General features: G+C 52.9%; 2 protein-coding genes across 2 annotated transcripts; both read left to right on the top strand.

Moving 5' to 3' along the window:
* Positions 1-1,010: 1,010 nt before the first annotated feature.
* On the top strand, positions 1,011-2,699 carry ASD1 (aspartate-semialdehyde dehydrogenase-like protein; the record flags this gene model as incomplete). Its single annotated transcript, XM_053174242.1, has 2 exons — positions 1,011-2,612; positions 2,670-2,699. The coding sequence occupies 2 exons, from the start codon at positions 1,011-1,013 to the stop codon at positions 2,697-2,699; spliced, it is 1,632 nt and encodes a 543-aa protein (XP_053041952.1).
* A 2,146-nt stretch (positions 2,700-4,845) lies between these two features.
* COL26b_001287 (uncharacterized protein) lies at positions 4,846-7,301 on the top strand (the record flags this gene model as incomplete). Its single annotated transcript, XM_053174241.1, has 4 exons — positions 4,846-5,444; positions 5,486-6,115; positions 6,170-6,456; positions 6,508-7,301. 4 exons carry the CDS (start codon positions 4,846-4,848, stop codon positions 7,299-7,301), a joined length of 2,310 nt encoding a protein of 769 aa, XP_053041951.1.
* Between the last annotated feature and the right edge of the window lie 6,298 nt (positions 7,302-13,599).

Below are 13,599 nucleotides of genomic sequence, written 5' to 3'. Positions count from 1 at the left end.
AGCTGCCGGCTCGAATCTGGGGTAGAATCGCCCGAAATGCCGGTCGTCGCCGCGTGATGCACGTAGACTTCTTCACCTTCCTACCTGGAAACTCATCTCACCCGGCTCATTCGGTGCTCGGTTGGCGGATGCACCCTCTACTTTGTCTGAATTTGTCCAACGGACCAATTTTACCGTTGTGCCCCTCATCTAAGTGCTCTTTACCACCTGCCATGGTGCCCCGAATGTGACATTCAGACATGCCACTCATTGCGTTGCACAACACTGATCAAGGTCCAACTTGTTACTCGAAGGAACCAAAATTACCCAAACGAGCCAACGTTTCGACGATCCTGAAGGGCCATTTGCTTCTTCTACTTCGCCATCGCGAGATCATTATAGCGGATGCCCTGTGCACATCTCCCACTACGGATGCAACTGTAGCTACTGATGCTTATTTCCACCTTACAGATACAGAAAAACAGAGACCCAGGGATCGAAGCACGCGGCTGCAATGTTCCTGCCAAGTCGTCCGAAATCCCATCAATCATGCCCGTTCCCTGCCCGTCCTATGTCCGTCCTCCACCCGCCCGGAGCGGGACAGCACCCCCTTGGCCCCTGAGCCCTGTCCTTCTCCCTTTTTTTCGTCCCTCTTTGTGATTTATCTCGGGCAGACTGGACTTGCAAGCCCTTGTCACCGGCCCATGAAACAATGATTCCGCCAATCACCAAGCCATCGCAATCTATCTTGGGTCCTCGCCAGAGGTAACCTCTGCGGCGGGCGGGCACCACCTTCGTTCTGTATTGAATCCCGCGAACCAGACCCAGGGCTACATCGAGACCGCCAAGGACTCTGTTTGCCAAGAGCCAAGTGCCAACACTCGTTTCCCGGCTTATAATAAGCAGATCATTCTCGTCCCGGAAGGCTTATTGGAGAGGCTCTCCTGCTCTCTCTTTGACTGTGTTGCTGTTCGACCTTGTTCCGACTTCTGTCTCTTCATCGCCTTGTAAAGGCACCCCCTACAGCCAAGATGGCGTCCAACAACATTCTTCACATTCTTTTCCTCACCGTCCTTTCCTTCACCTCTACTGCTTTGGCGGCCTTTGGCGTCACCACTTCCGGCAGCAACCTCGTTGTCGATGCCGGCTCATCCAACTCTCTCGTCTTCTCCGTCTCCAAGTCCAGCTGCGACATCAACTCCATCAAGTACCGCGGCAATGAGCTACAGTACGGCAGCAAGGGCAGCCACATCAGCTCTGGCCTGGGTACCGCCACCGTCGAGTCTACCACCATCAAGGCCAGCACAGGCAATGTCATCAAGATTACTTGCACCACCTCTACTTTGACCCACTACCTCATCGTCAAGGAGGGCGAGGCCAACATCTACATGGCCACTTACATCACCGCTGAGCCTGATATTGGCGAGCTCCGCTTCATTGCCCGCCTCAACAAGGACATTCTTCCCAGCGAATACCCCTTCGGTGCTGTATCCACCACCGCCGGTTCTTCATCCACCGTCGAGGGCTCCGATGTCTTCGTCGTCAGCGGCCAGACCCGTTCCAAGTTCTACTCCTCCGAGCGCTTCATCGACGACAAGGTCCGCTGCGTCTACGGCACCTCCCCCGAGGAGATCCACGTCTGCATCTCCGTCAACCCTTCCACCGGTTTCGAATTGTCCTCCGGTGGCCCCTTCTTCCGTGACATCAACACCAACAACGCCGGCGACTCCACGAACCTGTACAACTACATGAACAGTGGTCACGTCCAGACCGAGGCCTTCCGCATGGGTCTCCACGGTCCTTACGTCATGAGCTTCTCCCGCTCTGGTATTCCCAAGGCCACCGACTTCAACTACGACTTCTACGCCGACCTCAGCCTCAAGGGCTACGTCGCTGCCTCGGGCCGTGGTACTGTCACTGGTACTGCCTCGGGCATCTCCTCCAGCTTCCAGCGTGTTGTTCACTGGTACAACGCCAATGCTCAGTACTGGGCCTACGCTTCCTCCAGCGGAGCTTTCACTTCTCCCGCCATGAAGCCCGGTACCTACACCATGGTCCTCTACCAGACCGAGTTCAAGGTTGCGACCTCTTCCGTTACTGTGACCGCCGGCAAGGCCACCACTGCCAACATCGCCAGTGGCCTGGCCTCTCGCACCAGCCTCTGGAAGATTGGCGAGTACGACGGTCAACCCACCGGCTTCCGCAATGCTGCCAACCAGCTCCGCATGCACCCCTCTGACAGCCGCATGAGCAGCTGGGGTCCTCTGACCTACACTGTCGGCTCTTCAGCCCTCACCGACTTCCCCATGGCCGTCTTCACTGCCGTCAACAACCCCGTCACCATCAAGTTCACCCTCTCTTCTGCCCCCAGCGGTGCCGCTACCCTCCGCATTGCCACCACTCTGTCCTTCGCCAGCGGCCGTCCCGTTGCCAAGGTTAACAGCTGGAGCGGCGCTACCCCTGCTGCACCCACCAAGATCGATTCTCGTGGTGTTACCCGCGGTGCCTACCGCGGCTACGGAGAGATCTACGACTTCACTATCCCTGCTGGCACTCTCGTTTCTGGCTCCAACACTGTCACCATCACCGTTGCTTCTGGCAGCAGTGGCGACACCTACCTGAGCCCCAATGTCGTAAGTACATCCTTAACTTTGGAAGCAAGCCGAAGCCGTTGCTAATTGATGTTGTAGATCTTTGATTGCGTTGAGCTCTTCCAGTAAATGGTGTCATGTTGGTGGAGTCTTTCGATAGGGGGAAAGTTGTGCCTCGATGCGCCGAGGCCGGGCCAGGGCAGTGCCCGTTTGAGTCTTCATGGTATATATTCGACCTCAGGTCAACAGCACATATGCTTCCACGTACATATACATGCTACACATAGTAGCCCTACTTATACATCGGTGTGAGATGGCCAGCCATCTGACGCGTCAAAGACAGCATCCATCGTCTTTTCATGTCTTCCGAGCCCGCAAAATATTTTCCGTATCTTTACCCAACAGATCTCCCAGCCGTGTCGTCGACTGAGGTGTGGATTTGTGCAGATCGACCCATTCATCCAATATCGCTTCTTTGTGAACTCTCCGAAACCATTACTCGTGGCTTGGCATCCCCAGATCGCCATCTCAGTGTAATTAAAAACCCGAAAGTGTTGCCGCAGTGCGCCTTGACCTCGTACTCGTACAGGTTGTGCTAATCAATTCCCCCGCCACCTGCGTGTGTATAGATTTCACCTGCTACTTGAACCTGGCTGGTCCTGAGCTTGTCTCAATAGGCTGTCGAGTTCTGAATGCATTGGATCGTTGTTGGCCGCGTTGGAAGTGTCGCATCGTTGCTCAAATGTTGTCCATGAGGATGACTCGCTCACGTAGCGATCGACGCTGTACACGCTGGTTTGGGCAGGCCTGTTGGTTGACGGTGTCAGTGCGTTTTCAGAGCGCGTGGAGTTGGGCGGAGTTGCGACGACTAACAGACTTGAGTGCCCTGCCGCGCTCTGGCCAGACGTGGCTTTGGAGTGTGACATATCCGAGTTGTGTGATGTTTTTTGGGGACTTCAGTGTCAACACTCAGTAGACTAAGGGTATGTCTCTTCGGAAACAATCTTTACTAGAGCGTATACAACTTGCCCTTCGTCGTAATTGAATCCGCGATTCCTCAAGATGACCAAAAATGGATTTGATGCGATCGTTCTGTACTTCAGCTGGTTCACTTCACGTCGTAGGCCTCACCACTAGTTGGTCTCCTCCTTATATCCATCCTTCCTTTGGTCAGCGTTTCCACTCAATCTCAATTAGCACCTCAAACATGTCCTGATTGAGATGTCGGCGAGAGACGAAAAGGCCATTATGGCATCTCGATGGCATCATTCGGCTGCTCAGTTGAGCCAGAGGATGTCCTCTGCATATCAATTGACTGACCGTTGCCATTATCCAATAAGAGGGCGACGCCGAGTGGCCGGCGACCGGCCTGCGACGGGGCAGCCATGAGGCCCTGGCTTTTTCCAGTTCAACTGAAGCTGTGACGCTTCAGGTCCAGACGAGTCCCTTCCGACTCCACGGAGCGATGGCGTGCATTAATGGAATCGCAATCTTACACACATGTCATCGTCGTAGGGCTGATGGACGGGTTTTGGCAGCTTGACCACGGACTCGGCGTGCCTAGTTGGGTCGAGTGCCTCCATTGCCCCTGAGGCCAATCGTCTGATGTCTGTTTGCTCGGTTAAGAAGAAACCTCCACATGGCTCATCAATCCGCGTCAAACAGCGCCGTTTACGAGTCGTGCTCTAACAGGACAGGCTGCCAGAAACATGTTTCTGCCTAACAACGCTGTCACAGATCCTGAGAAGCACCCACCACAAGCAAATCAAGTTTCGACGTGCGCTGTAGGGGTGATGCCCGCCTGCTGCAGGCGACGCGCCAGAAATAGGGGAGGCATCCTGTCCACCGTGGCCGGATTGTCCAATGACGAAGACTTGTTTCTTGCGCCAACGACGGTCGTCGTCATGATCCAATCACAGCTGTCCGCTCCGCCCCCCTTGTTATGCTGAGATGGTTCGCATTTCCCTCCGCATAGTTTGGGGGCTGAGCCATGAGGCAGCGGTAATGAGCGAGGGGCAGACCCTTTCTTCGAAGTTGCGCAACGGTTCGAATCATCTTTGTCTTCTTCTTCTTTCGCGATCGTTCATTCTGCTTTCATTGCGATAATTGCGACGAGTAACGGACGGGATTCTGATATCGGGCTCCTCGCGACGAGGCACGACAGACAAGGTCAACCCAGCACTGCCGACTGGACAAGTGACACCTGGCTCTCAACCACACCATCCCGGCACCCTCCACGATTGGTAATTTGACGACGCGCGAAACAGCAGTCACGATGAGCACAGAACGCCCATTCTCTGTTGAGATTCCCATTCGGCCACGGGAGCCGCGTCACCGCGATGCCACCATCGCCACGCAGGCCAAGATCGAAGAGGCTATTCACTCGCCATTTGAACACCACTTTCGCCTATCTCAGCCCCAGCACCACTCGACAAGATGTCCGGAGGGCTTGAAGATCATCTCGAGCGCGTTCCACAAGGGGAGTCGCGATCGATCGCCCACGTCGTCCACGATGAGTTCGACCCATGTTCCGGATTCTGCAACAACATGCTCCATGCCCATGTCGCCCACATCATCGACGTTTACGCGAGCGACTACCCCGGATCTTGACGGGCCCGAGCGCTTGCCCACCCCGTTCCTCGCGACGAGATCCGGGTCCAGTGGGCACCGTGTCCGGGAGTCGTGCGATTCCGGCTCGACTTTTGTGAATTCAATCAATGAAGAAAGGTTTCCGGCGTATCCGGACTCGTACCCAGAATCCATCGGCCTGGGACTAAAGGAGGAGATGATGCCGCCGCGTATGGATATCGAGGAACCAGAAGACGACAGCAACGACTCATCAAATGAGCTGCCTCACTCCGCCGGCACTCCAAGGTACGTCTATTCCCAACGCGCTAGGCTTGTGCTCATGCCAGTATAAGGCCGCCAAGCACCGATGAGGCGCCCGATTCACCCCGTGCAGAGCCTGTTCCGGAACGGCCATTGAACGGGCGCTTGAGCTTTGACTCCGGCTCCGAACGCTTGTCGTGTGCCTGGGAACCCGTCACCCCCACACCAATAGACTTCTCTAACGAGGAAGCCGACGCCGTCCTCAACTATGTCCTGCAGGTAACGTACGGGGTCGAGCTGGACGAAGTCAACATGCCACCGCCCTTCCTCCGCCAATTCGTCTTCCGGTTCATTCAGGACATTGGCAGAGTCGCCTTCAGCGGCTTGCCGGTAACGCAGTTGACCCACACAACATCAACGTCTTCCAACGGGTCGGTACCTTTGGCAAGGAGATCCGGGTCCGGTCGAGGATCCCAGAACGGTAAACGCAAGAAGGGTGACACTGGTCGCATTGATGGTGACGAAGACGGAGATGACCTCACCGATGATGATGGCGACTCGGGTGTCCCTTTCAAGAGGGCGAGACCCTCGCCACGGGAGGCCGACGAGAACTTGCGGCTTAGCTGCCCGTTCCGCAAGAGGAATCCTCATCGGTTTAACGTCAGAGAACACCATTCCTGTGCGATGACTTACTTTCCCAAGTTCGCCGAGTTGAGGTAATTCCATCTTACCCTCCTGCACCGCGTTGCACCCGACCTGACCATCATCAGGCAACACATTGTGAAGCAGCACAAGCGCAATGATCCTTCCGCCTTCATGTGCGATCGTTGCAACCGAGACTTTCCAAGCAAGAAGGATCTCAGAGACCACCAGCGTCTGCCTAAAGAGCAGATGTGCGACGTCGCTGACCACGACCCAGAGTCTGGTATTGATGGCCCCACGATGACGAAGCTCCTCAGCAGGAAACGGGCCAGTGGCATGACTCCCGAAGTTCAATGGAAGGAGATCTGGAATCTCCTGTTCCCCGACGACGATGACTACCGTGTCAAACCCTTTGGTAAGAAGGAACACCTGTCTCGACGACGTTCAGTTGACTAACCTTCGTCAGACTTCTGCCCTGTCATTGAGCACTTCGAGTTACAGACCCAGTTCATGAACAGCCTCAAGATTGTAGAGGGTAGCCTTCGCAACAAGGGACTGAACGAGCCCACGCTAGAGACGATCGGCAACATCTACCGGAACCATTTCATCCAGGTCATCGAGCATTGCATTGCGAACGCCCAGAACATGCCTTACTCCAACAGGAGCAACCGCAAAAATGAGCCGTCGCCATCGCGTCTGTTGGTTCCCCGCCAGATGGCTCGCGCGCCCCGCCCTGATTCTGGCGTCGACGTTGACGACGGGTCTGAGGACAGTGGCTCGGTCGCGGTCTTCCCTGGAGGAGGATTCGACGGCCAGGGCATGCTGGGCCATTCGGATAGCGTAAGGACAGTGAGGAGAGTGTCATCGACCTCGTCGGAGTTCAGGGGTTCCGTTCCGTCGCGCACCCTGCAGCCCCTGATGGAGCAGCTCCCGGCTTCGGATCTGTCTTGCGGTCTTGGAGGAAACTCCTTCCCTCAGCAGCAGTCGTCGCCGACACAGCAACAACAGTTGCCGCTGGAGCAGCAGAATCTGGAACAGATGACCTCCTTCATGCCGATGACTGGTGGTATCACGCCAGAGATGGCCGCACAGCTGTGGGGCTACCGGAGCAGCAATGTCGCGCCAACACCGCCCCCTGGAGATATGGGCATGTTTGTCCCAACTACGGATGCGGCTGAACAGACTCAGTTCCTAGAATGGAGCGCACTTCAGGACCATAATGGACTGTACGACTTCTCCGGATATTCCGTGCCGCGGTAAAGCCCTTAATTGTATAGAATGGGCTGTACGAGTATTGTATGATGGTCATGATAATAATTACATGTAAGAACCTTAATGATCACTTGTTGATAGTACCTCACGCGGCAGTTGGCATTGCTAGCTGCGCGATGAAGTTCGGAATTGATCCATCGAGACGTTTGGGGCCGAAACCACATGCCATTGTGAATACATACCTATATTGATGCCCTACAATCCCTCCGGTGTTTCTCAACCCAGTTCTCGAAAGCAATTGCACATTCCCGCACGGAATCACTTCCCAGCATATCGATTTTATACCCCTCGTCTGCTATCTTGAACTCTGTCTGAACGGAGTACAGATTAGCAGCTGCCAAACACGCGTCCCGCCATTGCTGTTGCGGCCCGTCGGGTAGATGATATGTGGAGCGATTCGACACGGCTCCCTGAACGTTGGTGGTGGTTCGAGATTTACGAAGCGATTCGTACAACTTGAGAACATCCGGTATGTACTGCTTGTCAGGAAGCTTTGACTTGTGCAGAAGCCCGAGAAGCTTCCCTAGGACAGCGCCATCTTCAGAAGCCATAGCGGCACCTTGAGCTTGATAAGGTAGAGTAGGATGGCATGCGTCTCCAAGCAGCGCAACTGCGCCCTGTGAATAAATGTAAGAGTTTTAGCTTCCTATCAAATAACAAAATCGGGATTCGCCTACCTTCGTCCACTCAGACAGTTCCTTATGGTGGAATAGCTTCCATTTCAATACATGGGAGATGGAAGAGATCATCATAGTCAGTCTAGAAGTGTGTTAGAAATTGAAAGTGGCACGAACAAGATGCCAGTAGAAATCAAGTAGCATACCGAGTATCCCAACCTTCGAACCGGAGCTTCATATCATCGGTGTTTCCAATTTCTTCATGAACACCCTGAGGCATGTCATTCGCACTCAGAAGAACCAAGTTGTAGCTATCGCCGCCATCGGTGGGATAGAAAACCGCATGTCGATTTGGACCCATCCAGCATGTCACAGCACCTTGATTCATTAGTTTCTCAACCTGAAAATCTTGAAGGCCCAGAAGGTCCCCTCGCTTGAACGTCGCTCGATGTGCCATGTCCCCACTCTCTACCGGAGGGGAATGCCACCCAAGTACGAAGTCTCTGGTGACTGACCACAGGCCTTGTCTCAACGTCAGCGGCACAAAGGAGGTAATGTTCTCAGCTGTAAAGACAGCTGCAATGAGGTTTTAGAGGGTTCATCTTACCATCAGCGCCGACGATCACGTCTGCAGTGATGCACTCTCCTCCAACAAGAAACACCCCCACATAGTCCACAGAGTCCGCGAACAGGCGTTCGACTTGTGCTCCCAGTCGCAAGTCAGCGCCCGCTTTCTCCGCCGCATCCCACAGGATCTTATGGTAGTCCGCGCGATGAATAGTTCTAGACGTGTCCCACTGTCAGTGCTGCAAGAGCAAAATTGTGCTATCGTTGGATAAGAGAAGCAGGTTCACTTACAACCATGCGTCTCCAAACTTCCGGACCATCTGCTCACCCGCGCTCATCTTGTACAGAACTTCTCCATTCGAGTATCTAACGTAATTGATCGAATCCAAAACAATCCCTTTGGCGATCAATTGAGGTAGATAATTCAGTTGTCGTGCAATGCGAGCTGCGTTGGGGGGGATTTGGATGCCAGCCCCGACCTAGATGCCGTGAAATTAGCTAACAAGCACTCTTTCCAGATGGCAACATGATGAATCTGACATGTAAAATCTTCGGCGCCCGTTCTAAAACCGTGACATCAATCCCTTCGCGACGGCAGGCGATGGCACAAACCAAGCCACCAATCCCTGCGCCAACTATCACAACCTTCATTGTCAAAGTATTGGGTCAAATGTTTCAAGTATCTTTTGGTCTCTATACCAAGAATGAATATTGATACAAAGGCTTTCTTCACAATCATTTGCACCAGGCCAACCAAATATATTCTACGCCTCTTCTCATCGCTGAGTTCTTGGGGTACCAACCTTAGAGCCGCGATATTATGCCGATCCTACGTCAATGTTTTACCCGGTAGTGACAAAAGCCGTGACGGTGACCGCGACGCTGTATTGTCACAGCAGGAGGGGTCAACATCGCGGCACTTCGGAAAGACGGGGTTGCCTGTTACGTCTCTAGGCCGTGCCTCAACGTCAGGTCGGACGAACTCAGTCTCGTCACTTTCGACAGCAATACAAAGCTCGGAGAGGACCGAATAATTTTTGCAAATCAACGTATCAGGCGCGCAATCTGTTCTACGGGGTAACCATGAGATCGAGTCTAGTTACTTATCCGGAAAGCGAACTCCCCGCAGGCTCGTTGTCACATAGAGGACTAGGCTTGGATCGCGGCTCGGGGGACATCGGTTGGTGTACGCACTCCACATGATAAGTCCGAACACGTCCACAGCTGCTGACATGGCCTCCGAACATTTGGTTTGCTATCGCCGGACGAATCTGTGCGCACTTTTTGATCGCCTGGTGCTCACATGGAAGCCCCGCACTCATGCAGTCTGCTGACAGTTTGCTGTGGATGGAAACCAATGACGCGGAGCCCCGCCGACGTTGCGTGCCCGCGGGGGCCATTCTATAAATTATGACAGCCAATGATTTCGAATGTATAGACGCGACCTTTCATTATCAACATTCCTAAATCAACTTGTGGACTTGAAGATTACAGATGAAACTCTGTTGCTTGCACCCCGCCACGATGCCTTCCTCGATCGTCTTCCGGGCTTCCGAAAGCAAAAAACCTATTGCTAAACCCACCGCTACGTTCACCGGTGACGTCTTTCTCGACTTAGTCCACAACGAGGAGAAAGCCACCATCGCCAACGTCACGTTTACACCTTGCGCCAGAACCTACTGGCATACACACGAGGAGGGACAGATGCTTAGAGTTCTCGCTGGGTCGGGTTGGATTTGTGATAGAGGAGCCGCGCCACAGCGCATTGGGGCTGGTGATGTGATTTGGGCTCCTGCAGGAACGACGCACTGGCACGGTGCAGACGATGGTAGTCTCATGACGCACCTTGTGATTGGACTGGGCAAGACTACTTGGCACGAAGAGGTCTCGGATGAGGAGTACGGGAAGAAGAAGGCAGCGTAGATGAGGCCAGGTCCAAATGCACCACCATTGCTGGAGATGACTCTTATACCAGGCCTAACCCGTGATACCACAATCTTAAAACACTTCCTAATTGTCTATCCACTCAAGAGAAGGTGAGCGTATGGCTAACAACCAACCATTCATGACAAATTGACTTGGTTTTCCGAGAAGCCGGGGAATGTGATCTGCGCGGAAATACCACCGAACACCGTGTTCGGCGCATTGTCGAGGACGGAGGCGTGGAAAGTCAACGAAGTATGGTGAGATTAAGATTGCCCGTTAAGCTAGATTTCAAGGTAACTAAATCCACGGTTATCGTTGCCTAGTCCCGATGGCGTTCCCCATACATCCTGACACTCATACGAGGTCCAACAATCTTCTTCATTGCTCTGACCTTGGAGGTCGCTCACTATCAAGGGAATGTTATCCGTTGGCTGAGCAGAGGAAGTAAGCTCAAGTAGATGTTCCATCTCAGCATTCTCCCCAGCCGAACCTTGCTGTCGTTCAGAGGGAGATACAGTTTTCTTATTTTCCGAAGGCAGTGACCGGCCTGTTATCTTCTTGGACTGTAGCCCTCTCGTTTTGTTTTCAGCTGGAAAGAAAACCGCAAATCGCTTTGCAAGCCGCTCTTCGTCATTTGAAAGCGCTGCAGGTCGTTGGATAATGTTGTGAAGGTCAGAGTTATGTTAGTAATTATTTTACTGTTTCAGGCGATACTCCTCGTTGTGTATTCATCAATCTTACCTATCATCATAGATCCCAGACCCCATAGAGACGCGTAGCGTTCAAAAACCAGCTTTGCCAAGTCTTCACTCAGCTGCGTTTCCGTTCCGGACAAAGGTTCATGAGGCGTCCATGTGGGAAGTAAAGCACAAATCAAGAATGGATGACTCAATGCGATGTACTCCGGATGCCAATGATGGATGATTCTGTCTCTCTCTCGTGAGTAAGCCTGCATCTTCATCCCGTGACTCTCGTGATGATCAGCTAGACCAGCCCGGGCGGCGTTCACTAAAATATGAGCCCCAATAACCCAGTTACACCGGGCAAAGCTACTGTTGTCAAAGAAGAGTGGGGTCATTTCGATCCCAAACCGCGCTGTCATAGAAAGATAAAAGCATGTGATCGAACCCGAGAGTTCGTCATGTTCGCTATCTCGCGAACTTGCCCTGCGCATATGGGGATCGAATACTCGAGCCATGAGGAAATTTGCGATAATAAACCATGCCCTTTCACTCTGGTTGTCGCAGTCCGTGAGGGACTTCCATGCCTTCGCTGGCAATGGATCTAGCTTTGATGACTGGACTGGCTGATTCGCAAACCAAGCTTCATCGCTGACTGGAAGTTGAACAGCCATATTCGACCGGCTTATCGCGCATGGTCGATTTGACAGCGTGGATCCAAAGGTGTCCAACTCCCAAACAACCCAAAAGGCGCGTCTCTTTTCCTCTAGTCTGGCCCATTCATCGGCATCCTTGTATTCTTCTGGTTCGTCATCCATGTCGCATAGGTCGAGATCATACGCAAGACGAACACATATCCCAGTGAGAACCCATGCTTGATGGGAAGGGCCTGATGTGTACATGTATGCGGCGAGCAAAGCGCACCCTTGTAAATATGGCAAAGAAGCGCCATCTGCGGTTTCTCGGAGTTGTTTGTAGCTTTGTTTCGCCATCTTGATGAGTTCTTTACCTCTCTCTGCGGTCCTCACATCCTGGAAGTAAGGATTTGACGAGTGATGCGCGGCCAAAGCAAACATTGAATAGAGAATGAGAGTGTCTTCTGGAGAGTACAGGGAAGTGACAGCAAATTGGCTGTTTTCGTCCGTCATGTACCTAGAATAGAACCCGGGTCGGTGCAATAGTGGAAGCCAAGGCTGGATTTTCTCGAAGTAAATACGGACTAGCTCGGTTGCAATGCTCTGAGGGACCTCAAGGTAATTTGAATCCGAGGCCAATGTGCTGGGTTCATTGTAGGCCCCAAAAGATTCGTCCGAGTTGCTGAAGGGGGTTCGACCCGTTGACGCGGTGTCTTTGGGATGTTGCCGAGAGCCAGATGTTGGAGACGGTTCGTCTAAAGGGGATGCGTTTTCATCCTGTATTTCCCTTGATGACTCTGAGTCCTTTGACGAGGATATCATGTTAGACACTTCCAAGTCATCTTGAGTTGGTGTGCCACCGAGTCTGGACTCGAGTAAATTCACAATCCGTTCTTCAACATACGTTAGTCTGAGAAATGCGACTTGACGCCTGACATTCCGAGTCTCATACCTAGCTGATCAGGACCAATTCTTGTTTTTTTCTTGGGCTCGTTCGGTTTCAATATGCGTTCAGGTGTTTTTCTTTTGGTGGGAAACGTGCATGAACCCCCTGTCCGCTCACAAAGTCCACAGACCGGCTGGCTCATATCACCTTTTAGGAAAGTCAGCCTGTCCACCTTTCTCACACATACCTTCCACGCCGTGAGAAGGGTTTTTAACCTACATTTTGTCTTCTTCCTAGTGATTGTTAGACATCTTCCTAAGAGAGGCACCCAAGGAGGCGGCATAGGGTTCCTCCTGTTAGACGAAAGTCGTACCTTCTGCACTCGAGACACGCTCGGTGGCCTTTAACTGGAAGCCAGTGTTGGCTATCGACAACTGAAATTGCCGATATTTGCGCCATTCCCCCCGAGACTTTGGAAGTGGCCGCGTACGGATCGAACCGAAGACATTCCATTCTCTCATCCATGCCAAAGCCGATGCTCCCCTCTTTTTGGCAGACGCCGAGCTCAGTAGCGTGATCACCTTTCGCGATGATTAAACGTAGACGATTGTCGCATGGAGGAGTGCCGACGCAAACGCATAGCGCTTCTGGATGTTAATTTGTCCAGCCGGACAGCTTTCCCGGACTCCCAAGTGGAGTCGTCTCCGACAAAAGATGCGGGGAAGCTGGGGAGAAAGGCGAAGGCCACTGGAGGGGGCAAGGTCGGGTTGCGGATCTCGGGAGCATATTTCAACGATGACGTCAATTTGCTCCCGTCCAACTCCTGCTTCTACGGTATACGCAGCAGATAAACATAAGGCTGCTGTATATTCAAAGTCTGTCGAGAAGTTAGGTTCACGGTCGGGGACGATTTAGAATAAAACATGTTGTTAATGTTATGCTGCTGCTGGAATTACTAATTGATCAACTTCCCCG

The sequence above is a fragment of the Colletotrichum chrysophilum genome, assembly GCF_026319265.1.
Source record: "Colletotrichum chrysophilum strain AFK26 chromosome Unknown scaffold_5, whole genome shotgun sequence".
NCBI lineage: Eukaryota > Fungi > Ascomycota > Sordariomycetes > Glomerellales > Glomerellaceae > Colletotrichum > Colletotrichum chrysophilum.
Note: the sequence above shows the minus strand (reverse complement) of the source record. Positions and strands in the feature narration are given on the sequence as shown.